The 25981-nt window shown below is 37.0% G+C and overlaps 4 protein-coding genes and 1 long non-coding RNA gene across 6 annotated transcripts; 4 read left to right on the top strand and 1 right to left on the bottom strand.

The window, feature by feature from the left end:
• The first annotated feature begins 7760 nt into the window (after positions 1–7760).
• gal (galanin/GMAP prepropeptide) lies at positions 7761–10402 on the top strand. 2 transcript variants are annotated; one of them, XM_057330546.1, is made up of 7 exons: positions 7761–7868; positions 7958–8038; positions 8175–8229; positions 8966–9037; positions 9810–9896; positions 10097–10168; positions 10291–10402. In XM_057330546.1, the coding sequence occupies exons 2-7, from the start codon at positions 7958–7960 to the stop codon at positions 10350–10352; spliced, it is 429 nt and encodes a 142-aa protein (XP_057186529.1). In that variant the 5' UTR covers positions 7761–7868; the 3' UTR covers positions 10353–10402. The 2 variants fall into 2 exon arrangements, with proteins under 2 accessions (XP_057186529.1, XP_057186530.1); XM_057330547.1 differs by lacking the exon at positions 8966–9037.
• A 479-nt stretch (positions 10403–10881) lies between these two features.
• Positions 10882–13298, bottom strand: zgc:110339 (uncharacterized protein LOC550490 homolog). The gene is made up of 6 exons (XM_057330545.1): positions 13084–13298; positions 12200–12251; positions 11589–11776; positions 11311–11466; positions 11092–11202; positions 10882–11007 (listed from the first exon to the last, which is right to left on the bottom strand). The coding sequence occupies exons 1-6, from the start codon at positions 13228–13230 to the stop codon at positions 10894–10896; spliced, it is 768 nt and encodes a 255-aa protein (XP_057186528.1). The 5' UTR covers positions 13231–13298; the 3' UTR covers positions 10882–10893.
• On the top strand, positions 12853–18797 carry tesmin (testis expressed metallothionein like protein). The gene is made up of 11 exons (XM_057330498.1): positions 12853–12893; positions 14115–14472; positions 14988–15086; positions 15669–15819; positions 16379–16476; positions 16895–16971; positions 17057–17116; positions 17294–17396; positions 17469–17606; positions 17679–17797; positions 18596–18797. Exons 2-11 carry the CDS (start codon positions 14122–14124, stop codon positions 18795–18797), a joined length of 1398 nt encoding a protein of 465 aa, XP_057186481.1. The 5' UTR covers positions 12853–12893; positions 14115–14121.
• Positions 18798–19498: 701 nt separating this feature from the next.
• LOC130552325 (uncharacterized) lies at positions 19499–20425 on the top strand. The gene is made up of 5 exons (XR_008962704.1): positions 19499–19670; positions 19744–19821; positions 19903–19960; positions 20142–20202; positions 20316–20425. It is a non-coding gene; the product is annotated as an uncharacterized LOC130552325 (long non-coding RNA).
• Positions 20426–23963: 3538 nt separating this feature from the next.
• LOC130552258 (cytochrome c oxidase subunit 8B, mitochondrial) lies at positions 23964–25163 on the top strand. Its single transcript, XM_057330477.1, has 2 exons — positions 23964–24227; positions 24983–25163. The coding sequence occupies exons 1-2, from the start codon at positions 24117–24119 to the stop codon at positions 25091–25093; spliced, it is 222 nt and encodes a 73-aa protein (XP_057186460.1). The 5' UTR covers positions 23964–24116; the 3' UTR covers positions 25094–25163.
• The last annotated feature ends 818 nt before the right edge of the window (positions 25164–25981 follow it).

Here is a 25981-nt window from a genome sequence, read left to right as displayed (position 1 = left end):
TGACACCTTAAACAGCAAAACAATGACAGTGGATGGCAGAGAAAGGAGTTAATTAAAGCCATACAACATGATAATGATACACCAATTAGGTACGTCTCCATGGTTACAACATCAGCCACAAAGACTCAATACAGTACCATAACTATCCCTGTTAGTGTTGCCTTTATCCAAACTCTAGACTTCCGCCTGTAACTTCTGGAAAATTAGAAGATATTACAAACAAAAAAATGAGAGCAAGGCACTACTTTTGAGAGTTATGATCAAGCTTTCCTGTCAGTGAGTTTTACCAGATGGAAATGTTTGTCGTTTTACTGTCAGTTAATGTAACATAAAAAAAAAGCTTTTCCTGGTATAGCCTACTGTTCCTGTAGACCACAAACTACATCAAAGGAACAGGACATATCTTCTACAATATGAGACGCATTGTTGCTATCACTAAAGACGTATTTATTCCCTTTCAAGAGTGAGTCGCCTCCTGCCATCACTGCAAGTCAGAGGGAGGGCGTCCAGACCTCTTTGATGTGTGTGAATAGAAAAAAAACTGGTGTGTTATCAAACGAGAACACACCTCAATATGTCACACATGTGACATATTTTTTAAATTCACTGTAATACTGCAATATTTAACGTAAATAAATAAAATAAAAATAACGAAAACGTATTGCAGGAATAAATCGATCACATAAGCCATCGTGACACCACGAAGTTGACTAGAAATGTAGAATTTTCTTAGCGTTGCCCATCACAAGGCATGAACGTGTCAGAGGAGTGTGTGCACTATTATCTTCTATCTTTCTAAATAACCCATAATTGCAGAGTGACACTATAATGTTTTCAAATTGCTCTTGTTACACTCCATTATAAGGTTGTAATAACTGATGAATGAAGTGTAATTTTATTCCTGTACTTCATGTCCTCTATCAGTGTCCAGTGTACGGGTGTAGAAAACTCATTTGGAGACGATACATTTAAACTAAAGCTTAGTTCTATGGTCAAAATTATTCATGTTTTATAAGCTGAAGATAAACACTAGACTTAAAAATAAAGGTTCCTAAAAGACAGGGTAGTTTCATAAAATAAACTCTTAATTTATAGCATATAAATCAGTTATTTATTGATGTATAACCAGCTATGGTTTTTGTCCATTAAAAACGAAACATGGACATTTAACCTCTGAAAATCTATGTTACAGAAGACTGAAGTTTAAATTACATTTGTAAAGGCTGTTATGTCCATACCGACAGTAGGCAGAGAGCACTCTTTTGGTATTTTTTCAGAATAACTGTCTAACTAAACACAATAAACACTTCATTAAGTCTACCAGATAAGCATGCATCATGAAGTCAATGACAAGTTTCAATGCTCTTTTTCAGGTCATATGGTTTATATTGACCAGTGGCAGTGTGACAAATTTATCTAAAGCAGCCAGATTGCAAAGGCTTTTTTAAAATATGTATTTAAACTGCACCATGTTCCACAATGTAATATGCCGTCAAGAGCTTTCATGTGATGTAAGTTTAGCATTAAATACTAATTGTTGTAAATACTTTTGACCATTAATGTGACACAAGTAGTCCGTCTACTTTTTTTAATAATGGAAACCTCCATTTATTTTGACATTTTATTTATTTAAATTGATTTGATCTGAAATGTTGAACGCTGACAGCGACAAGATCAATATACAGTACAGCCTTGGAAAAAACGGAGACCATTCCACATTCACATTTAGTCAGCATTTTTAGATGCATTTTGGCCATTTCAGTCCAGTGTCTGTTGAATTTCAACAAAATCAAACCTCAGGAGTGACGAAGTCATCCATATCTTTGCGTAAGGAATTGTGTGACAGAAAACATGTGAATGGCACTTCTCTCAATGTGCGGGCGAGATGTAAAAAAGGTGAGATGTTCATAACAGGTGCTCCTGTTTTTAATGAGTTTTATGACGTTTTCAAATGTCTATTTTTATAGGTTCCAGTGATGACGTTATTAACATCCTATACATTTCAAGTGATTTGAATGAGTTGGAAAAATTTGCTTAAAAAAGTGAATTTGGCTGATAGGTGAGAAGCCACCCTGTTTATAATTTTTATATCTTCCCTATCCTGAAATATCTTAATGCGTTTCAGAATAAAATCTGCAATGTGAAGGAAATATTTTGCATGGATTTATTTACTGCTACACTGTAAAGCAGCTTTTCATTTCAGGCATCGTGCCACAAAGCATGACCATCCTCTGAGGTAAAATCAAGTTTTTCCAATACATATTTCTTCGTTTCTAATCCAACTCTGTTATTGAAATAGCCTTCCCGCAAGGATCGTCACAAATCCACCTTTGAAATGTTAATACGGTGTTGTGTAGCTTCCAGAAAAAGACGTACTTCTTGGAAGCAGAGCGAAATGGAGCTTTAAAGTAATGTCTCCCACCGTGCTCATGTAATCCAGTGATTTGAGACGTCACCTCTGTCTTTCACACTGTTTTTTCTCTTCTGACAATGGGTTGGTACATCAACCCAGCCCCCCCTGATCTTAAGCCTCATCCTCCCTCATATCAGACCTAATCATTCTAGATTTTGTGATGTGTCCCATTTCCTTTGATGGAGATTGCTCTAAAAGCCGTGAAAGTGAGCAGGCTTTTGCTTGTCATTGGGGTACCTGTGTGAGATCTGATTTGGTGAGATAGTGTGACCTGACATGACTCAGATTTTCTGTGGTCGTCATGATGTCTCTTTACAGAAAAAGTCCACTTCCAAACAAGTCAAAAAATGTCTATTTTCATCATCAGCATCCTCAATGATGCAAGATGTTTTGATCAGGTGAACGTTTTGTGTGTTACATGAGTTTTTTATGGGATAAGTCAGCCAGAATTGAAAATTCTGTCCTCATTTACTCATTCTCATGTTGTTCTGAACCCGCATGACTTAGTTTTTTTCTGTCGAACACAAAATGAGATGTTTTGAACACTAATGTTGTAAGAAAAAATGGGGAGGTAGTCACATTCTAACACCTACCACTGTAAAAAAACATAATGGATAAAGTACTGGCAGAAAATTACCAGTACATTTCCCTTATTTTACGGACATTTCCGTTAATGCTATATGTAATTTAATGCAGTGCAAAATGTAAATGTAATACAGTATATTGTGCCCTATTTTGACAGATTTTTTTAGAGTGTACTTTTGTGTTTTTGAATTGAAGAAAGTTCTTGGAAAACAATGACGATGAGTAAAGTATCCCTTTGAATATTTTTCTTTCTGCATAAACACATAAAAAATCTTCAATTCATAACACAAGCAGTTGTTTGAACACATTGAAGACACTTTTTTGGTTTATGTACATTTTAAGCTGGGAGTGAGAACATTTTTTCCACTTTACCATTATATATACGTATGTCAAAGATGAGATTATAGGTAATGAGGAGCACAGTTATTGATTTCTTATTGAAGTCAGAAATCACTTTATTGCACATAAACCAGTCTCACTTTTGTTGTTATTGTTAATCAATGCTGCAATGTTCTGCCTCGGAAAACAAATATTATAGAGTAACTATTTCGACAGAGACCCTTTGCATAACCTGCCATTTCTTACAACTAACCAAATTATACAAGTGATTATGTTTCATTTCATTTGAGTCTATCTCTGTTGTAACAATATAACCAAATCAGACCAACCTAATCAAATTAAAGTGAGACCAATTTGAAAGAAGAAATATTAACTTCGGTATTATTTGTTTGTAAATGGTAAAGGCCAAGAGCTGCATTCCCACCAGAAAGTTTTTTTAAACAAAGACGGCATTGAAAATTGCTGTTAAAAATGTTATGTGCAGTAAATGTCAAAAGAACATTTGCCCAAAGCTGCTTGAATCTAGTAGTGATGGACAGGTGTGAGGAACTATGAACCCCATCAAAGCGACAATAATGTTTAATGGTGCAAAGGAGGAAATGATGTGCCAACTAAAAGACTCAAAATAGCAAAGATTTATGGTAGCCACTAGGTTGGTATCCCTAGAGACACATCTAAACAAAGAAGAACGAATGGGATGAAAGTTGTAAGAATGGTCGAGTCAGTTTTAAAGCACATATCACGACTAAGGATCTGAACATTGGATTAGTTTACTGTACAGGGAAACAGAAGGACTCAGAATGTAGTCCAGTATTGGTTACATATGAAGATGAGTCAGCTATGATCGTGATGGTCCAGAACATCATGCGTCATAATGAGCCTTCACAGTTTAGTTTGATGTTTTTGGTGTCTTTGGATTACTAATAGAAACAGACAAAAAGACAAGACCAACTCCATCATACGTTCAAATCATTTTTTGACACTTTGCCCATGTTTAAACAGTGTAAAGAAGTCAGAATGCATGAAACAGCATTAGACCACCCCTTTAGTAGATAACAGGCCTACACAAACACACACGTGCACACACAGGTCAACAGTCAGTCAGACAGTTTTAGATGAAAATTATTCTGAAATTGATAACACTGCCCAAGAGGTAGCACTGAAGTTGTTGCTCCTCAGAATGTTTTGATAAGTTTCTCTTGTAGTCCACAATCACAGTTTAAGGTTTAATCTTACTATCACATAAAAACATGTGAAGGCTGCTCTTGCATTGAAAGTACATGAACTCAAAAAGTAAATAAATACATACAAAATAGTTTTACATTTCAGTAAAACTGCATATTTTCGTATGACATATTTTTACTTTTCAAAAATGTTCGTATGAACAAGCGTTATTTGGGAATGCGTTTGAGCGGATTTTCACCTGATGGCAGCAGACGCTGTAATGACGTCGAGTTCGTGTGAGGAGGTAACCATAGCAACAATAGTCCGCTCGAGCGCTCATGTGTTACTTTGTTATATCATTTTTAGTAGCAGTTTAAATGACAAAACATTATTTTCTAGCGAAAAGACTACTTTTGTCGCACGTATTTCAGGTATTAATAAGAATGATTTGATTGTACTGCCGCCTAGTAAACAAACTTGTTAATTAATTATGTAACTAACTATTAGCCTACATTTCCCCCGAACCTTTATAATATAGCCTACGCATCATCAAATGTTTTTATTTAAAACTATCCTCGTGACTTTGAAATGGGCTAAGTATTGTTTTTATTATGAAGACTCGTGTGATTTGATTTGTTGTTGATTTTTAGTTTATTTGCCTCAGGATCGTTCGTCAAACCGGCGATTGTTTCCTCGCGACGATTACGGAAATGGACGAGAAGGCTAACTTTAATCTTTTGAAAAGGCTAGAGGTTAGTTGTTTTATTTAATCGAGTTTCCTGATTTTGTTTGAATTTGAATGCAACAACTGAACTGTCAATCTGAAATTTATATTGTATGACAAAAATGATTTGAAATGTTTGTTTCATAGATCACCGAGAGACCATCTTCCACCTTCAACTCTGTGAAGTCAGAGGAAAAAAATCATTTTGTCATTCCTGTTTCCCGTCCTGTATCACTTTGCAGATTCATCTTTGATCCATCCAGAATCAATTTCAGTCTGGAGCTTCTTGTATGTGACAGGTGGGCTTCTTTGTCCATGAAAATTAAATAAATTAATTGTTTTTATAACTTCTCTGTTGTAGTATAATACAATCTTGTATTGTTTTATTTTCTTAGTTGTCAATCTAATATATCCTGAGTGTTTGTCTGAATTAAAGTGAAGCACTATGCTACATATAGAATGAAAACTATAATAATTGTTAGACTGATAGGTAGAGCAGTACATTTAGATTAAGGGATTTCTTCAAAAAAAGATGAATTTTATGCAATCTGTTTCATTTCATCAAGGGCCCCGTCTCCAACAGCTTCCGTTATCCATCCAACTGTTGAGGAACATCATCAGGAAACCTGTTGCAGGGACACTCAAGAACACTCTCAACAAACTGAGCATCAGATGCTTGAAACTGCTCTACAGACCAAATCCATGGAAATGGATAATAAGGAATCTAAGATTCCCCACTTTCGACCAAAACAAAGCATTTTCAGAAGAGCCATCAGATTTCTTCTCATCCTGTTCATTATTCTGGGTGTATTTTACATCATCAAGATTGGCATCCTGTCTGGATGCTTGGATGTGGAGGGCATTGCAAGGTCATGGGACCTTTGCAGGCGCTTTACTGGAAAGTGTAATCCACCCAAATGAACGACTGTTGACGCACAATAAAGCATTCTAAAATGTTCTAGTCAAGCTGTTTGTTTGTTATTTACACAGACTCTTCCAAATTATCTACAGGAACGCAATGACTTTATGTATATTAAATGAGTAAATAACGTGTAGTAAGAGAACGGTCATCATTTTAAACCTTCATATAGTGCCATAATGGGTTAAAAGTAATAATGGGTTACAGATTGAGGGTGGAAAATGGTGGCAGGATTCACACAGTAAGTGGCAGATTGTAGATAAGCAGTAATAAAACACACTGCTGTGAACAAGCATTACAGTATATGTAAGTGGCAGATGTCCAAATAGCAATAATAAATACACAGTATGTGCAGCATGAAAATACAATATTAATAACTATTTTGATGCAATATGGGATGTAAAGATATATCGATAGATAAAATAGTAAAGTAACTGGACTGTGGTAAAGTGGTGAAGTAAAGGATGGGTAAGTGGCGGTTTAGTAGCCTGATGACTTGTAGGTAAACTGTCCTTTAATCTTCATGACTGAATGGTGTTTGTTCCTGTTCTCTGTATTGCATGTTAACATGCCAATAACGTTTAAAAGAATGGATCCATAATAACTCAGAAAAGTCTTGTCAAGTGTGAGCAGATCTGTCAAAGGTCCTCTCATTTATCAATACACATTGACCTCTGCAACTCAAAATGAGGCATCAATTACTGAAACAAGCAACACATGCCATCTACACGACTCGTTTTAGTTTTTTTTTTGATCTGGAAACAATATCTCCAAATCTGATTTTCCTCTGCAAGATCAGTAATGCGAGGTCTCAGGCCAAGTTTTTCAATGTTATTTATCCATATATTACGTATTCCACATGAAAGAAAAATCACAGATGATATATCTGTAAGATCTCAATTATCCCTCACATAAATAAAATGAATGAAGAACGAATGGAAACTTTTTTTTACGTCTCAGATATTTCTCATCAGGAGAAGACACATCTAAAAAGTGTCTACATATGTTTTAAACCAGATCTCAACAATGTTACGGACTAAAAACTCAGATTTGCCAAGTCTGCAATGAAAAGTCAATATTATTGAAGATTTCTGTATAACCTCAGAGAGAGATTTTTCATCACGTTATTTTACATCTGCAGTATTATAACAATATACATTCATTTAATCGTTTTATTTGTTTCTGTTTTTATTTCTCCAAAGCAATTTTAGGAGAAACATCTGAGGTTAAGTTACTTAAAATGTTACTAAAAACTTCCAAAAAAAACCTCCATCACATCTCCTGGCTGAGATTTAAAAGAGATGCACAATAAAAATTTCCTGGGAAATTTATGTTTATAAACAAAGCACACATCTTTATCTTGTTACAGTAAATGTATAATGTTTGAATATTGGAAAAATGTGCATGAATCAGACAGGTTCGGTAGGTTCAGCATAGGTCAATTCAATCAAGATCATGATCGATGTCATGTATCCCAAACTCAAAGTGACGATTATTACAATACGATAATCGATAAGACGACAATCAACTGATCTCGTGCATACAGACGTCACTACTGGAGAGGCTGGCGATGTCACCTTTTGACGTGAACACGTAAGAGGGCAGACATCCTCAGTTTCAATAAAAGGCGTCCGATTCGTGAGTCGCGTCAGAGAACCAGGAGCTACAACAAGAAGGGATTTATTACTGTTATTTATTCCCCAAAGAAGAAACTGAAACTCAGGGTAAATTTTTACTTTTTACAACTTTTTGAATGTTTGGCTTGTATAAGCATGACATTTTCACCTCAAACATGTTTTGTGCATTTCAACAGATGCAAAAGTGTATCGGTGGAGTGTGTGTGTCTCTTATTTTTTGCGCACTTCTCACGGAGACAATCGGAATGGTCATTGCGGTAAGAGTTTATTTCTTATTCATTATTTGATGGTGTGTTTTATTGCGAATAAATCAATGACTTTGTTCATTGCAAACCACATTCGGTATTGTGATATTGTGAGTGTGCACATTTTGCTGTGCTGTCTTTGAAACAGGCAAAAGAGAAGAGAGGATGGACGCTCAACAGCGCTGGCTATCTCCTCGGTCCTCGTGAGTTCTCAAAATTCTTTCAAACTGAGGTTGTCACCGTTTTATCGAGATGTTTGAATTTACTTTCAATAGACAAATCTATTTTGACAATATCATTGTGACAACATAACAATTTATGTAATTATAAAATAAAAATTTGCTTAATTTTTTTTTTGAAGATATGACTGAAATAGATTAATGAAGAAAATGCAACCAATAAGAGCCCAGAATAGATAGAGACTGCAGCATTGTTTAAAACTCATCTCGGGACGATATGAAAAAGCTGGCTGATAAAATGGCAAAAGTACATTTCACAAATTTACACAAAGTACATTTTTACAAATTTGGCTTGAAAATGCTCAAATAGGCTATAACATTTTATTTTTTTATTCAAATATTTTAATTAGATTTGTGTTTTTCCAAAGTTGTATGTGTTTATTATTATTATACAACATAAAATAAAAAACATAACATATATTAATAAATAGCATATTAATAGGAACACGTTTCATATTTTAGCTTAATTGGTTTCTGATCTTAAAAAAAGATCTTGCAGGTCCACTTTTAAACCTTTAAAATATTCTGATTCCTGTGTTTTTTACTCTTTAACCTGAAAGGGTTAGCAAATATGTGTGCAGTAAAAACTAGCCTTGATCAAATTTCAGCATTAATGATGAAATGTTTTGGGGGTGCTCTGATGTTCAGCTCATAAACATTCACTTGTGTAGGTCAGTTATATAAACTCCCTGTGTTTCAGGTCGTATTGATCACCTTATACAGATTAAGGATTCTCCCAGTGCAAGGGGGAGAGAAGATCTGCTTGGTCAATGTAAGATAGCTCCTGCAGGTTATTGAAGTCACATGAGGAATTGCTCAGTATAGTGTCGCTCTGTGTATTTCTTTTGCTTTGCTGATGAATCTTAACGTGCAGCATGGATGTAAAGCTGAAAAATTCTATAAATAATTAAACTTAAAAACGAATTTATTTTTAAAGCTTTCGAAGACGTTCTTTAACAGAAATGTATTGATCCATCATACCATACAGCAAGTCAACTATTCCGGAATGCCTTTATTTTTGCCTATATTTATTATGATTAAGGTTGGCTTTGTGTTATGTGTGTACGCGCATAAGGTTTACAACTTTCAAAAGGGAGCCATAAATAAATACTAAATTACATCATCATACTTTTTATTTTAATAACAATCTTGCCCCCTTTTGTATAAGCAAAGTTGATCATCTAAAAGAAAACTGTCAAGAGAGATTTTGGTTTGACTACATTTTCTGTCTGTCGCTGCATGTCTGTATGTTGCGAAAATGCCTTACATTGTATGTCTAAGCGTGGCTGCTTGTGTTCTTGTACGCATTGGGTCTAACAAAAAGCAATTCCACAACTCAAATCCTGCAGGTTGCTCTATTAAATCTGTCCAAAAAAAACAAACAAAATCAAAACAAGATTTTTCAGATAATGACTTTTTTCCTATTACGAACATGTGTGCCACAGGCGGGTCTATGAATATAATCCGGGATGTCAGGGTCTGTTGCCGAGGGTGCTCAATTTGCAGTTTAAGTGATAAATGTTATTATCTGTGATTGTGATCAGATGCCATAGATAATCACAGGAGCCTTAGCGACAAGCACGGACTGGCGGGCAAGAGAGAAATGCCCATGGAAGAGGATTTCAAGACAGGTAGAAAACACGCACCAATGATGCCAAGATCTGCATTGACTTGAGACGTTTTTCAGAACGGAATTTATTGTGAAAACTGTGAACTGTCAGTTTGGCTGTTCTTCATGCATTGCATTACACATGTTCACAGATGTTGTACCACAGACATGGTGTACATTTAGAAAAATACAATGTAATTGTATTTTAAAATCTGTTTTTAGGGGCCCTGAGAATATCAGATGAGGACGTTGTCCATACCATCATAGACTTTCTTTCTTATCTCAAATTAAAAGGTAAGTACAGTGGATTTTGCAAGAGAAAATTATGAAAAAAAAGTTCTGAAATGAGTACTGCACTCTTCGTAGTAGAAACAAGTAATGATAGATAGTAAACAATCTATCTTTTTATCTTGTAGAAATCGGGGCTTTGGACAGTCTGCCTTCCTCTTTCACATCAGAGGAGATCAGTCAACCCTAACTTTGACCAAATTCTGCATTTACACACCCTGCGCCCGGCTGAACTCGGCTGGATTCTCTCCCATAGGCTGTATTTTGTTCCTAGTCTTCTTTAATACACTGTTATAACCACGTAACATTAATATATTAGAATAATTTGATGGCTGATGTGGAGATTGATTCAGAAATAAAATTCATAAATGGCATTCGACTGGCTCTGTGTCATACGTTTTATATTCATGAAAATGCAATGACCGTGACAGGCTATTACTTATGTGCAGCAAACAGAATTTATTTTAAAGACAGTGTAAATATACCACTGTAACATTTTATCAACAGTTCATAATTCAATTTTCTATGTGAGCTTATAAATGTATAAAACTGACCCAAATATATTATACCCAAACCACTCACATGCATACAGGGATATTTAAGCACAGGTGGAAACAGGGAATTCATGAATAATTAATCCCACCGCCTGTTTTTCTGGTCTCAGGTCATCAGTGGTCACCTGGGTTTGGCACTTGAACAATGCGGCACGCAGAGGTAACACACTGTGGAGATTACCAAGGTACATTGTCCCCAGAGTAGTCCACAAATCCACCGTGATTTTTCTCCGTTAATCCAGAAATGACAGGCAACACAGATGATATGCTCTCTTCTACACTCAGAGGTGCCTGTAATTAAAATTCAGAGACGTGCATAATTTCCTTTTTCTTTTGTAAAAAAATATCACATGAAAAAGACACATTTGTACTTACCATTGTTCCGCCCATATCAGTGCGCACCCAGCCGGGGTGCAGGGCGACACATAAGATTCCATCATCTTCCAAATCAACTGCCAAACATCTGGTAACCATGTTTAGGGCACTCTATTAAAAACCATTAATAATATAATCATAGATGACAAAATGATGCATGTAAAATCTTAAAAATGACCTACAACCAAATAATAATAATTAGAATAAAAACTCCTTTACCTTAGATGCCCTATAGGCGATGCTCTTGAAGGACGCCATCTCGCCCCAGTTAAGCTGGACAGACCCCAGGAGAGATGACACATTGATCACAGCTGATCTGTGGATTCCCATTCCACTGCCCCGAACTGCCGCCGTTCTCAACAATGGCAGAAAAGCCTGCAAAAGACCACAAAAAAGAAAAAAAACATGTTTTCTAAAGTGTGTAGTGTACATCAATATACAATTTAGACACTATCAAGAACTTAACGATTTGACTTTGATGACAAACAAACAAGTACCTTGGTCACAAAAAGAGGAGCAACGGTATTACTCTCATAGGTTTTCATCATGGCATCTCGGGTGACTGTGTCCAAATTACAGGAGATGTTAATTGCCGCATTATTAATTAAGCAGTTTAGACCATCAGCACCCACAATAGACTCCACTTGCTGAACCGCATCATCCACGCTCACATCGCTGGTTACATCTGGGCAGAAAAAAGTTAGGAGAGTTTAACTGATCTTTAATTTAATAAACTGTAAAGTAATAATTAGATATGTATTAAAATCACATTTGTCCAGTAAATACATTCTTTTATTTTTTAATAAATGGTACTTAATAGCAGTGATCGAAATTACAATGTTTATAAAATGTTAAAATAAAGTATTAATCATCCAAAAATAGTTTCAATGAAAATGAGTTCATTATGAATATCAACAGCTCTTATCAACACGAATACATTAGGAATTTCAACCTCTTGTCCTTTGTCTCCACCTGCTGGACACATTTGCGCACACATAGTACCCTACTCTGGCAACAACATCCTGTGCTTCAAAATATTGTTTAAAGTATTACCTTTCTTTTGTAAAGAACCAACCAACCAACTAAACAAACAAACAAACACACTTACCGAGAGTTACTACATCAACCCCTGGATTGGACGCGGCAAGTGCTTGCAGATCCTGACATGAAATTAAAAAATAAACGCGTTAAACATCTCAGCATGTATTGCGTGCACTGCGCTGTGTTACAATTAGGGTTGTCACGGTACCATAAACATGTCTTACGATACTATACCAGCTGAAGTATCTCGATACCAAGTAGTATCACGATGCTGTGCCATGTTCATAATTCAAATCTATACAAAAAAACTGATTTAGATGAAACATTTTGTATTTACTATAGTAAACTGTATTATACTTTGCACTATAATATTTTGTTGTATTAATTGTACTAATTGGTTAAATTGTAGCAAATACTGTAAAAAAAAATGTTTACTTATGTTTACTATGGTAAGACTCAAAAACACTAGTATCTATGAGTTATAGTAGTTTACTGTAGTAAATACTAAAGTACACTAGATAATTTTTCACGTGGGAACTAATTCAAATGTGTAACAAATTTCATTGATACAGCAGTCTTTATAAAAGGAAATATTAGGCTTACTTTAAATGCAGAACTAAGACGGCCAGTAGGTGGCGTCAATTTTCCACTGAGTTAGTGAATCATTTAACCAACTCGTTCAAAACGCTAATTAGAATCATTCGTCCGAGTCATTCAAAACACACATTCATTTAGGAGATAAACACCGCAAAAAGGCAGATGTAAGTGTTCAAATGAATATTAATGCGCATATGCAACATTAACTACGGTACTACGATACTACCGTTTCAAAAATAGAGAGGCATCGCGGGTATTTTGAAGCTTTAGCATCGCGATGCTACCGTAGCACCGGTACACCGTGCAACCCTAGTTACAATGTTGTGATCAGACCTCAGATCAGGCCTACAGTACCTCTGCTGCGGCTGGATCACGGGCGGTCGCGATGATCTTTTTGGGTCTTTCCGGCGAGCCGATCAACTGTTTGACCATCTGTAGTCCGAGTCCTCTGCTCGCTCCCGTGATGAGCACTGAATGACACTTGCTGAAGTTTATGCTCATCTTTAAGACGCTGAAAAAGCACTGCGCGAACACTCTTTTACAGCGTTTCTGCAGCTGGAGGAGGCGGGGCTATAGTTTCATAAGCATGACAAGCACACTACCACACTGACCACGTTAAATGCATTGGTTTTAGCAACCGTAATAAATCACGTAAGGCACAACATAAATGAATTTTATAATGGCTTTAATACTATTTGTAAATAAATAACCATCAGAATTTGTATTGTTCTTTATTACCATGGCAAATAAAATAAACGTTTGCCCCCCCAGCAGAATATTGAACGTAAGAATCCTATATCCTAAGTCGATAGAATCCTGATAAACCACAACATTTATTTTTTTATTAAATGAGAGTATACTAGGATAAAAACAGCATGGTTAAACCATCCAAAATACAGTTTGCAATAAGAAAGAGCTAATAAAAGTGTCAAAGTGAAAAACGTGGACGACCTCTCGCGCTGTAAATTCCCGTGTGCGCGTGAAACTTGAAAGCTCACAAACGCTTGAAAACTTTGGCGCTCGTTTAAACGTAACGTTAAAACGACAATAAGAGTATCTAAAAAAATCCTAGTTCATCTTCGATAGTTTAGTCTGTTTGCTCAAACCGTCCAAAATCCATAAACTTTCTTAGTTACCTGGTAAGTGTTGTATAATGACTTTATATAAAATCCTGAGGTAAACAAAACAATTAGCTAGGCTAAGTAGCTAGTTAAACAACGCGCTCTACTCAGAGTATACTGCTCTAACAAACATTGTATTATTACTTAGTTATTTAGTGTACTTTATATTAGCGAAAAACATTTTAATACAAAATGTAAACATTGTTTGTATGCTTTACATTGACGGCTGTGTGACAGCAGCGCCCTCACATGTCGTTTTTGTAGTAAAACAATGAGTCAGGTGGAGGGGCAAGAGTACACCTACAGAGGGGACTTTTCTCAAAGCTTGCCCTTACACGACGCCCATGGAAGTCCTGGAATATCGAATTCCTTCGGTCATAGGATGCACACAGAATATTCCAGGATGGAGGAATCCCTCAGGGTAGAGGACTGTGCCACCTACAGGCTTATTCATCCACTGACATGTGATCAGTTGCCTCCAGGTGCCCAGCTGAACTCAGCAACCTATCCTGAATACTTGCTGGCTCAGACAAGCCATTATCCACATTTCATGGGCCAGTCATACAGCTCCATTAGTAGTCCATGGCCAGCCCAGGAGGCGTATCATTATGGGATGCCATCAGTGAGTGCAAACTATTGATACCTGCATACATTTGGTCCTATGGTGTGATGTAGCAAAATATAGAAAACAAACTGAAAATATTACATTGTTTAATATTATGAAAATGTATTTTTATCATGTAAATAGCGTAAGAGAGATTTATCTTTTTTTCTTCTATATTATTGCCGTCAAACCATAGGACAAATCAACTACCCATTTACATTTATGCCTTTGACAGACCATTTATTAAAAGCATTTTTCATCAGTATGTGGGGATTCCAACCCACAACCTTTGTGTTGTCATCTACCAACTACGCAACAGGAACACAATATACTGTATATAATCTATACAATGTAAGAGTTGTATATATTCTATATTAGGCATATATTCTATAATCTCAGATATAAACTGTAAACTTTTTTGTCTTATGTACACTAAACAGGCTTCAAGTCTGCATGAAATTAAGCAATAACAAAATGTTACGGTGGTTTTGCTCTTGAATTTAGATCTCATGTGCAGTCTTTTTGTCTCACAGGGAGAAATCTGCCATGCTGTGGCCAACATCAGCTCCGAAGGGGCTGAAAGTTACAGTCTGGAGGCTTATTCAACACACCAAGCGTTCAGACATCAGAATGTAATGTAACGTTTGAAGTTACATTTTTGTGTGACTGTATGTGTACATGTGTAATATTCTTTTCGAGTGTGGATAATGAACGCTGTGCATATGAGAAGAGTCATCCGCATGATGCACTTGTGACGTCTCATGATCAGCCAGAAACAATCCTGTTTGGATATGTGTGTGTTTTCAAAACATCGGTCCCTGGCAAAAAATAACTCTTTCAATGCCGTTTGAATGCCAGTAAATAGAAAAATAAATTGAGTGAATATGGTTATAGAATTATAGCAGCGGGGCCAACATTGACCTCTTGGTTGAGCAGACCAATGACAGTTTTGAATGATGTATATACTATATACAGTACATATGTATTATACTACGGGAGACTGCATTTATTTATTAGATATTATTTATTAGAATGATCTTGCTTGGTCTATAAACACCATGCACTGTGCTGTGTTTTACCTTTCTGTGTTTTTCTGTTTTTCTTATTTGCTCCTGTAAAGCTGCTTTGGAACAATGCACATTGTGAAAAGCGCTATATAAATAAATCGAATTGAATTGAATTACTAAAAGTCTGTGATGTGATGGCCTGTGCAGATACTGTGTGATGTAAACCGTGGAGGGCAGGTCATGATGCTGAGCCCCGGTCAGATGAATCACACCGTGATGGCCAATCACAGCGCACAATCTATGCCTCACCCACCCGTCCAGAGTCATTCTTCTGATCACTGCTCACCCCAAGAAAAAGGTGAAATTCATGCATATTTGACTGATTATAAAATGCAGACATTAAGATATTTTATTGGATTACTAAGGTCATATCTTTTCTTCTAAAAGTATGCTGATACACTAATAACGTTAGTCAGGGGTTTTTTTTGTGTCGGGACCATCATACTTAAGTCATTCATGCCCATTTTCCACACCTTAAAATGGAATGGGCCATTTTTAGCTGATAAGTGCTCTCTGAAATGCTTTACTTTGCTAACTCCTTTTACTTTTCTGGGGTTTTGATGTAGAAATCGGAGGATTTTATAACAGTTCATAAGGAGTTTTTCATCTTATTTCAAATAATCATCATCGCCCATCTTAGTTCTTGTATAAATATCTCAGGGAAGTCTTGTGTATTGTTCCTGGATGTAAATCCTATTGCTCTGGTTTTTGCATTAGTTCCATTTGGCCTATTGCTTTGCCTTTTACCTTTTACTTTTAAATAGTGTATAGTTTACTAGTAGTATGAAACTAGGTGTTTGTTGGTGAGGTGTCAATGTCTTGGTTATCTTGATCATGTTTCTGATCACATCTATCAGGATGGAGAGTGAACACAGTGTCCCCTGGACCCCCTCAGACTCACCTGCCATCTGCTGGTGTCACATTCAACCTCATGCCAGGACCTTATGCTTCACAGGTAATGTTGTAGCCCTGGAAAACTCAAAATCACGGCATACATTATTAAATGGTGCGATATGTATATACACTATATAGAATTGAATTAAAATGGGTAAATCCCAAATCAATGTTTGTGTCATAATTCAGCCCTAAATTAAGCCCTAAAATAAAGAAAATTCATATTTGCATAGATAGGTCATTTTTGTACCTGTATTTAGGAAAAGTTCAAAAATTATTTTCTATGTGATAACCTGGATTTGTGTCAGTTTTCGTGTGTCTTGTCATGCTGTCAAGTCTTTTACATTGTTGTTTGAAGACTTTATGTCACTCCTGATGGCCACAATACATCTAGAAATGCTGATTAAATTAAACTTTAAAATGTTCTCTTTATTTTTTTCCGCGGCTGTATTTATATCAGAATAATTTTGTTCTCTCAGCTCCATCAAACTCTTTGCCCCACATATACTGAGACTGTAGGACAGAACCAGATGGATCAGACCAAAGGAAGCAACCAGTATGTGTGTCAATACTGTTAAACCAGATCTCCTCCAAAAGATGACCTTCAGTTTTTCCTCACCCATTTGTCCTTTGTTAAGTAGTGTGAACCTGGAGAAATTGAAGCGACCCTGCAACTGCACAAAATCTCAGTGTCTGAAACTGTATGTATTAACATTGTTGTTTTGGGGTAAATAAATGTGGCTTTTGGTTCTTAAATGTAACCTCTACTGAGTCATAATTATGTTATTCAACAATATCTTCAGTCGCCGTGAAATTGGATTCACAATAAAACCTACTGTGTCAGATCGGTTCTTACCAAACATTTTTTTTCCTGACAGTTACTGTGAATGTTTTGCCAACGGTGAGGTTTGCAAAAACTGCAAATGTATCAACTGCTTCAATAACACAGAGCATGAGGCAGAGAGATGTCAGGCCATAAAGGTAAAACACGGCCTAAACCTCTCACATTCCTCTGATAATTTTAATAAACAATTTGTCTTCTTGGTTTCCTAGGTCTGTTTGGACAGGACTCCAGGGGCCTTCCAACCCAAGATCGGAAGCAGGAAACAGGGAAATGTGAAGGGTCATCACACTAAAGGTTGCAACTGCAGACGGTCCGGATGTCTGAAAAACTACTGCGAGTGTTATGAGGTATGCCTACATACGTTTGTATTTTTTAGTTATTTGGAATTCTTAATATCTGTACACCACAATCTCTCGCAGGCCAATATCATGTGCACATCCACCTGTAAATGCGTGGGCTGTCGAAACTATGAAGAAAGTCCTAAGAAGAAGAGCTCAGCGCAGGATGTCCCTGTTTCTGTCGTCTACTACCCAATCAGGTACACATACAGGTTTGTGGTGGTCTGAGATCCTTTTAAAATATTAATATAACTTATTCCATATATCTCAATTTCACCGAACATAATAAGGGAAAATACAATCCATTCTTTTTATGACATCTTTGATGAAGGTTGTGTTGAGATTTGATTTTGGAATTTGAAAAAAAAAACTGTTGCTTAAGAAGTGACTCAGCGTATCCTGGATTGCTCTCATTCATTTAGTTCAGGAATTGATCTGTATCCCTAAACACACCATAACATGGGTAACAGTACAGAACTTATCCAATTCCTGTGCTCTCTTATCACAAAAGCAACATGCATCCTTAAATTACTTTATAATAAACCGTAAACAACCATAATCCAAACCATATCTATAACCGCATCCTTTTTAAGTAGCTGTTTTCCGCCCGCTTCCACTCCCTCTGCAATGACCGTGTGACATGGCAAGCATGCACGTAATTAGAGTCATTCACGAAGCGTGAAACCCTCAGCGATGAGGAGACTAACTGATGTATTGATATTTTTAACCATAAAAATATGAGTATTTCGAGATCTTAAATGATTTGTGGGTGAACCCAAAGGTCTCCGATGTCACTTTCAACACAGATTGGATATGGATTTATGAGTATGGTTACATCTATTGAATCACTAGATACAGGTCCTGATGTTGTCCAACTGGATTAAGGTTACAGGCCTCTGTTTCTGGCGTGCGTTGTTTGTTATTTTTCAGATGGTGGTAAATGAGAGCGGTAGGGTTTTGTTATTCTTTCTGGTCACTTAGGGTGTCTCTGTTGATAGGTCTCCTCTGACGGGCATCACGCCCGACGTAGTGGAAGCCACATGCAGCTGTCTCCTCGCTAAGGCTGAAGACGCGGAGAAGGAAGGGTACATTTTGCCACACGCTGAGAAAATGATTTTGGAGGAGTTCGGCCAGTGTATGACGCAAATTGTTCAATCGATATTCAAATCCACCAACGTCCAGTTAAATTGCCAGGCGTAGCTCGAAAGCAACATGTCCGGTGTTGTGGTCCGGATTTGCTTTGAAATGTGTATCAACAAGTGTATGAATAAGCATATCAGCAAAGACTTTCAGAATTTTTTTTAAAAAATTTATATCCTCTCTTGAGAGTCAAGAATTGCACATTTTATTTATTTGACATTTATTTATATCCATATTTATATCCTGGTTGTTTAAGCTTGTTTTATTTGTCGTTTTTGGGAATATTTTACAAATTTGCTCTGGCTATAAATGGCGAAATCTCTTTTCCTTTAAACTTAACCCATGTTTACATGTTTTTCCACATTACTTGTTTGTTCTGGAATGTTCTTTCTTGTTCAAAAGCATAGACTGTCATTCCCGTAATAGTATTTTAATCTGGGAATTTTAGTCTTTTTTTCTTACAGTTGATATTGCGGGTTGTTTTGTCACAGTGTTTTGTACATGTGTCCTTTGTTGTGTTTCTTTATACATGTTACATCATATAAAGAGATGGCAACTTGAATTCATAAAAAAGGTCAATTTAGCGTCACATTTTATTCACGCGACTCACGCCATTCCGGTTTCAAGGTTTACCTCAAATAGAGATGCTCTTGAGAAAACATGAGTGTTTCTGCCATATGTTGAATTTTAAACACAGTTGCAGTATTGATCTTCACTATGGCGGCTGTGCTCTTGACGTCAAGCTTTTCGTGCAGGTTAATGTAGGGAGCGTTCTCATGATAGGACAGGGTACAAGCAAGTGATGTCTCTCGCAGGGGGTTGTATCGAACCGTGGGTCCTGTTGTTAAAGAAGAACATAAATAGTGGAAAAGAGAACTGAATCGTTCAGTTTGCTTCTTCTGGTCAAAACCGTTCTTGATCCTACAAAAAATGGTAAATATGCATACTTTGGATAGCTACTTCAGCATTGCGACATCGTTTTTAAAATTGATACCTCTCTTTACAGATAACAAGAGTATGGATCATATGTACTTGCTCGGTTGTGATTTTTTTACTGGTGATCGACTGTCATTGCATTCAGAAGGTACGTTTTGTTTTTATAGTGACTTGCGTGTTGTATTTTATGCCGTGTTTTTTCATGTTTATTTTGCATGTGTTTGAATAGCAGACCATCTTATCTAAGAACTGGGGGCCACAGTCAATGCTTTACCTAAAGGGAAAACGTGAGTGTTGTCTGGCTTCATTCATAAACAAATCAAATCAATAGCTGTTCGTGTTTGTCTCTGATAAAACCAACTGAGTTTGAAAGTAACCCTGACTAGATTAAAGAGCATTATTTATAAACATTTGCTTTAATGTTGTTCTAAATGAATTGGGATTGAAACACCTTTTTAATTCCTCCAGATGGAAGGCGGTTTGTTCCTGACATTGAAGACATTATTGCAAATTCCGGGTTGAAAAGCTGGTACGGAGTTCTCAGAGGTGTGAATCAATATTTCAGTGTGTGAAACACACTGCAGTCAAATCAAATTCTTCAGTTTTGCCTTCAACAATCTTGACTGTTTTCTTCTCTCCAAGGGTTTCAGAAAATGAAGTTGCTGAATGCAAGAAAACCATCAGAAATCTTCACAACACAGAACTTTGTATTTCGTTAGCTGAAGCGTAAAGGGGAACTTTGTACATTGTGCCATACTTTGTAATGTTTAAACTTGAAAATAAATCTATTTATGTCACAAACATTTGGGGGAAAGGGATTGTTTTTGTCTGTTGTGTATGTAAGAGCTTTTGTCGATTTAAAGGCGCAGTTCTTGATTAACAGTGGCCACTAGCGTTGTATTATAGATTTGCCACGAATCGCTCAGTCCAAACACGACGGTGGCCACCACAGTACAAAAGGATGTCGTTCTCATGTTGACGCAGGGAAGATATTTTGCGGGCATTAGAAAGACTAGAAAGAGCGATGTCTTATGTATTACATAAAATAACAGGTTTGTGGATTTTAAGTTTAAAACGAAGGATAAAAGTCAGGCAGGAGCTAGGACCTGCGTTAATATTATAAAGACTCCAGCAGAGACGCGTTAGGACCCATGGCTTTTAGCAGATATACTCACAGATATCTATAGAGATACTTTCCAGCAGAGAGACGTTGGAGAGAAAGATCGTCTAAAAATCACCCCCGAGGAGGTTGCTTTGATTCGGATCAGTATGTGAGTAACATACCAAGATATGTTTTTGTTCTAATATTAGCTGTGTGACGGAGCAGTTTTGAGTGTCATTGTTTATCTGGAACCGCTTTAATATTGTATTCGTCCAGAGGCTTGAGAGCGAGAGCGCGTTTTACTCTTTTACTCAATGATGAATAAACTTTCAGTTAATCCGCGGGTCACATGCGTTCCGCACCGGAGAGCACGATCCGTACGGATCACGGATCATCCCGCGATCTGTTTCACCACTATACAGGCCCGGATTAAGAACTCAGAGGCCCCTGGGCACAAGTGTTTTATGGACCCCCCATACACACATACGTGCACAATAAAGTTTTAAATTAGGCTAGGGTACTATGTGTATGAAACACCTCTATGTTTCAGGATTACAGGATTACATTGACAAGTTACAAACTATGATCACAACCTGAAGGACAATATCAACACCTGTACACATCTTCCATCATACAGGATTTACACCACATGATTGCAACAAGGCCTTCCTGGACCAGCAACAACAATATTAAGACCTTTCTCTGCATACTGTAACTCACTGGCATATTCAAGCACACACTACCACACCTCAACCTTTTAATTCAGTTCTATCAGATTCTTCCATAATTCAACACAAACACGCCGGATTCACAAAACTGTTCTGAAGAGAAAATATAAGAACTTTCTTCAGATAAATTACAGAAAGTTCTAAGAATATTCTTAAATGCAATTCTACTCTTCAAAGAATAAACGAGCAGTCTTTGTCAATGATTATACTACAAGAGTAATTTGTCCATTTGTTAAACTTGATTTCCCTTACGAAAATTGACCATGGTTTTACTACAGTTAAAACCCCCAAAAACATGGTTACTGTAGTAAAACAATGGTTATCACAAAATAACCATGTTTTTGTAAAAACCATAGTAAACGATGGTTAAACCATGGTTTTGCCCTGAGTAATCAATGCACCAAAAAACATATGGTTACTACACTTGTACCACAAAAAAAACATGGTTAATTTTCGTAAGGGTTGTGTAACAAGCACCTCACAACTCACGTTATTATGTAAGCCTGTAATGTGTTACAGTAAACGACAGTTAACGAGTATTAGAAGGATACTTCTTTAGCATATAATGACATCATCATATCTGTGTGTATGTAAACATTTTGCAATGTATGTAAAAGCACTGTGGATTATCTAATAATGAAGGCTAAATATTGGTAAAGTAAGGCAGTTACTGATCAACATTATACCAATATAAAATAATTCACAATTGGCAAGGAAACACCACCAAAAAAATGTAAAAAAAACCTCTAACCTTTTAAGATTTAAGACAGCCGCGAGGGTATATCAACTCATTATATTTACAACAATAAAACCGTTCTCGTTGACATATTTTCTGTTGTCAGCTCATGACGCGACAACAACTCACAATAAAAAGCGGTGATTTCGACTATTTGTTCTTTCACACAACCTCATAGTAACCATGTGCATATTTACCGACGAACTTTGTTCATATTTATATATCCAAACAGTCGATAACAGTGACAGGTTGTTGGAAACGCTGTTTTGTACTCATTTTATTCACGAGTTACCTGTCGTACGGTCCTGCCAGGAAAGAGAGACCTCGCGCTCGCGGGGCAGCACTGGCGACATTTTCCCACCGAATGAAAGCTAAGGTTTATCCAAGAAGTCGCTAGATTTGTCGCTATGCGCTTCTTCTAAACAAAAGCCGCTGGAGGGCTCGTAAAAGTGACTAAATCAAAAGACAGCCTTCCTAATTTAGAAACACTCTTTTGTGTGTGCACCTCCATATGCGCGGGGCAGAGAAGCACACAGCAGAATGAATATGGCGTAAACGCTTGTTATGTGAATTTTTTCCCCTTATGGGCCCCAAGCGTGCATGGGTCCCTGGGCCTGTGCCCATAATGCCCATTGGATAATCCGGCCCTGCCACTATACCGCAGCGGAGAGGAAGAGGAAACGCGCGTTGTAGAGTTGTTTGTCCGTTTAGGGCTGCTGTACAAAACATGGCGGCGAATTGTAGAATATGTAGATATAAATAGCTTATTCTAAGGTATTACAAACTTAACGGTTCATTATGTAAGGTCTTTATACACCTCTGAAGAAATAGTTTTGTATATTATATTGCATCAATTGCGTCAATAGATACTCATAAAAACGCCGTATTGTTCCTTTAAATTCACATAACCTTGTATTAGTATTTCACAATTAATGCTTTTTAATGTTCTGCCAGTCCTCTCCTTCATGTTTTATAAATAAACGCTATACATTATCTTATGGTTTGTCCATATATGTTAGCATAACAAGCACACTGAAACAGAATGACACGCCTCTTTTGTGTGTCATATGGTTCATTTTTCAACCACATTTTTTCCCACTTTAACTTGCACTTTTTCTTATCAGCAGAGATCATATTGTGTGCATATTCAGTACACGTTGCTGCAAGGCAGTCGTGGTACTGTAGTTTAGACAACCTTAAATATTCCTTACGGCCAAAGTCCAACAGCTGCAAAATGAGAGATCAAATCATGTGAGCCAGAGGTGTTGTTTGCTCGGAGAGAAATGGCCTCCTGCTGCCCCGTCATATTCATGTGGAAAAACCTCTCACACATCTCTGTGTAACAAGATTTGAACTGTAATGTCTAAGTGTAATGTCGAAATGTATGCACATATGACGATATATGTGTCCCTACAGAAAACACACACGTCCATACAGTCAAGAGAAAAACAAGCGTATACTGAATCTCCATGACGGCGTTTTAAAGGCTGAATGCAATAAAATCCTTTATCGGCCGGTCTGCCAACAACACGGACTGGTGGGCCGGTGTTTATTCCAGGAGACACTAAAATACGAGCGCAGTTGCCAATTGAAACCGTTCTGCGCTCTTCATACTGAAGCTACGTGTCGGCTGCGCACAGCCAATAAAATAAAGCGCGCTTATCTTACGCGCAGCCGATTGGTATACGCACGCATCCTTCTTTTATTTGCTTTTCTTTTTTTCCTCCTGAACTTAAATAGCACTTGGCAGGTGAACAAGAAGTGCCAGCTCTGTTTCTCTGCGGGGCATAACTTCAGAGCAGACCGCTCGAGCCGCGCGCACTTGACGCATACACTTTGGATACATCCACCGCGCAACACACCCCCTAAGAAAAACAATGTCTGGGTTGAGTCGCTCTTTCAACCTGCTGAGGGGTGCGATGAAGCATCAGATCATACCTAAAGCCAACATTTCAGCCAAGCCAGCCAAACATGTGCTATCCACTGGGGTGAGTATGAACTGTTGCGGACTGTAACCAGACTGAGGAGCGCACCATGTGTTTGCGCAAAAACGCCCTTTCCTTAATATAGGCATGATCATTTTAATAGTTTGGGTTATGAAACGGTGACAGTCTGTTATGATTAGCTGTTTTAAATGAAGGCTGTTGTGATTAAAAGCGAAACGGTACAAGGCTACGCCATTGATCGTGTTTCCGCCCGCACGTACATTTGGAATGGTGCGCGTGTGTGGAAATGGCGCGTCTCAAATGGTTTCGGTTGTTAATATTTTTATTTTCACAGATATAGTAACAAAGGGTCATTTTAGAGTCTGTAATAGATGTGTTTGAAATCTACGATTTGTGTCCTTGGAGGTCTGTGTTTATCTGGAAAACGTCCAATTTTGTGACCTTGGTCGATTCAAAATATCGAATGTCAAATATCTACGCACTTATAAAAATGGCACAGTCCCGAGAGGAAAAACACCAAAAATACAGCCAGCCTAAGATTATTTTATTTCTTTTGGTCTTATTTTGTATCAACTGAACTTGATCGTAGGGCCTGTTGCTTTTTTGAATCCTCAGTCATAAAACAATCCTATTTATCTTATATGATTAAAGATTTTATTAAAACATTGTATTTTTAAAATTAATTAAATTTTTTGCCTATGCTGATATGTTTAAAAAAGTTTTTTTGCATGCACTTAATTGTACAAGCTTACAACAACAGTATACACTTAATGCTTAACTGTTTTTCTTTCATGCAGGAGCAAGCAATCGCATTGGTGACCATGTTTGTGACCATCCTGGGGCCCTCTGGATGGATCCTGTCACATCTAGAGGATTACAAGAAAGGTCCTGGTGCAGCAGCAGAATAAACCAGAAGCATTCCTCCTTACCAAACCTATTTAATCTTTGAGAAATAAATGAATGTATTCGATGCCTCAACTGGTCTCAATCAATGAAATCTATCGCTCAGTAGAGAATAGAATTTACAGCCATTGTTTTATAGCCATCTTATTTTAATTCTTGCATTTCTGTTAACAACAGTAGCCACATCGAACTGTCTCGCCCAAACACTTTGAAGGAACACAAACTCATGCACATGAATGAAAGATCCAGCCCAAATCAAATTGTTTTCTTTGTAGTGAGGTTAATTGCATCGAGTTAGGCTTTGAAGACTAAGATGCTTTTATAGACAGACTTACAGGCATAAACAGAACGCCTCTTTAGTGGTAGCAATACATGATGAGTTGGTCTTTGGAATTTTGAAGGTTATCTTTGATAATTACTTTATAAGTCATTGTAGCATACCAATGAATGGTACGGATTCAAAAATAAATGTACAAATTCACATATAAGATTCATATACATACAAAGATACAAAAAAACACGATAAGTCATGGTAAGCAAAATTCTTACCAAAATGTCAATGCATCATGCAAATTATTTTAGGTTGGAACATAAAATAATGGTAATAATGTGATTTTGTATTGCTCACAGCATCCACTGTTCCAGAACAGGATGTGTGGGAGTAACTGCATTTTAGATTAGATTTTGGAGTTCAACAGGAGTACATGTTCATAAAAGCTTTTAGTTAAACTGTGCTCTGACAAATATGTGTATTTGTGCTCTTGATTTTTTTTTGGAAGTTATCCGAGTACAGTTAAGTTCAGGAACTTCAGGTATAGAGAAAAAAATCCAAACAGTAAAGATGAACATCCATTTCAATCAGAAACGCATTCAAAAGAAAACACATTTGAACC

The sequence above is a fragment of the Triplophysa rosa genome, linkage group LG3 (genome assembly GCF_024868665.1).
Source record: "Triplophysa rosa linkage group LG3, Trosa_1v2, whole genome shotgun sequence".
Lineage (NCBI taxonomy): Eukaryota > Metazoa > Chordata > Actinopteri > Cypriniformes > Nemacheilidae > Triplophysa > Triplophysa rosa.
This window is presented reverse-complemented; position numbering and strand designations above follow the sequence as displayed.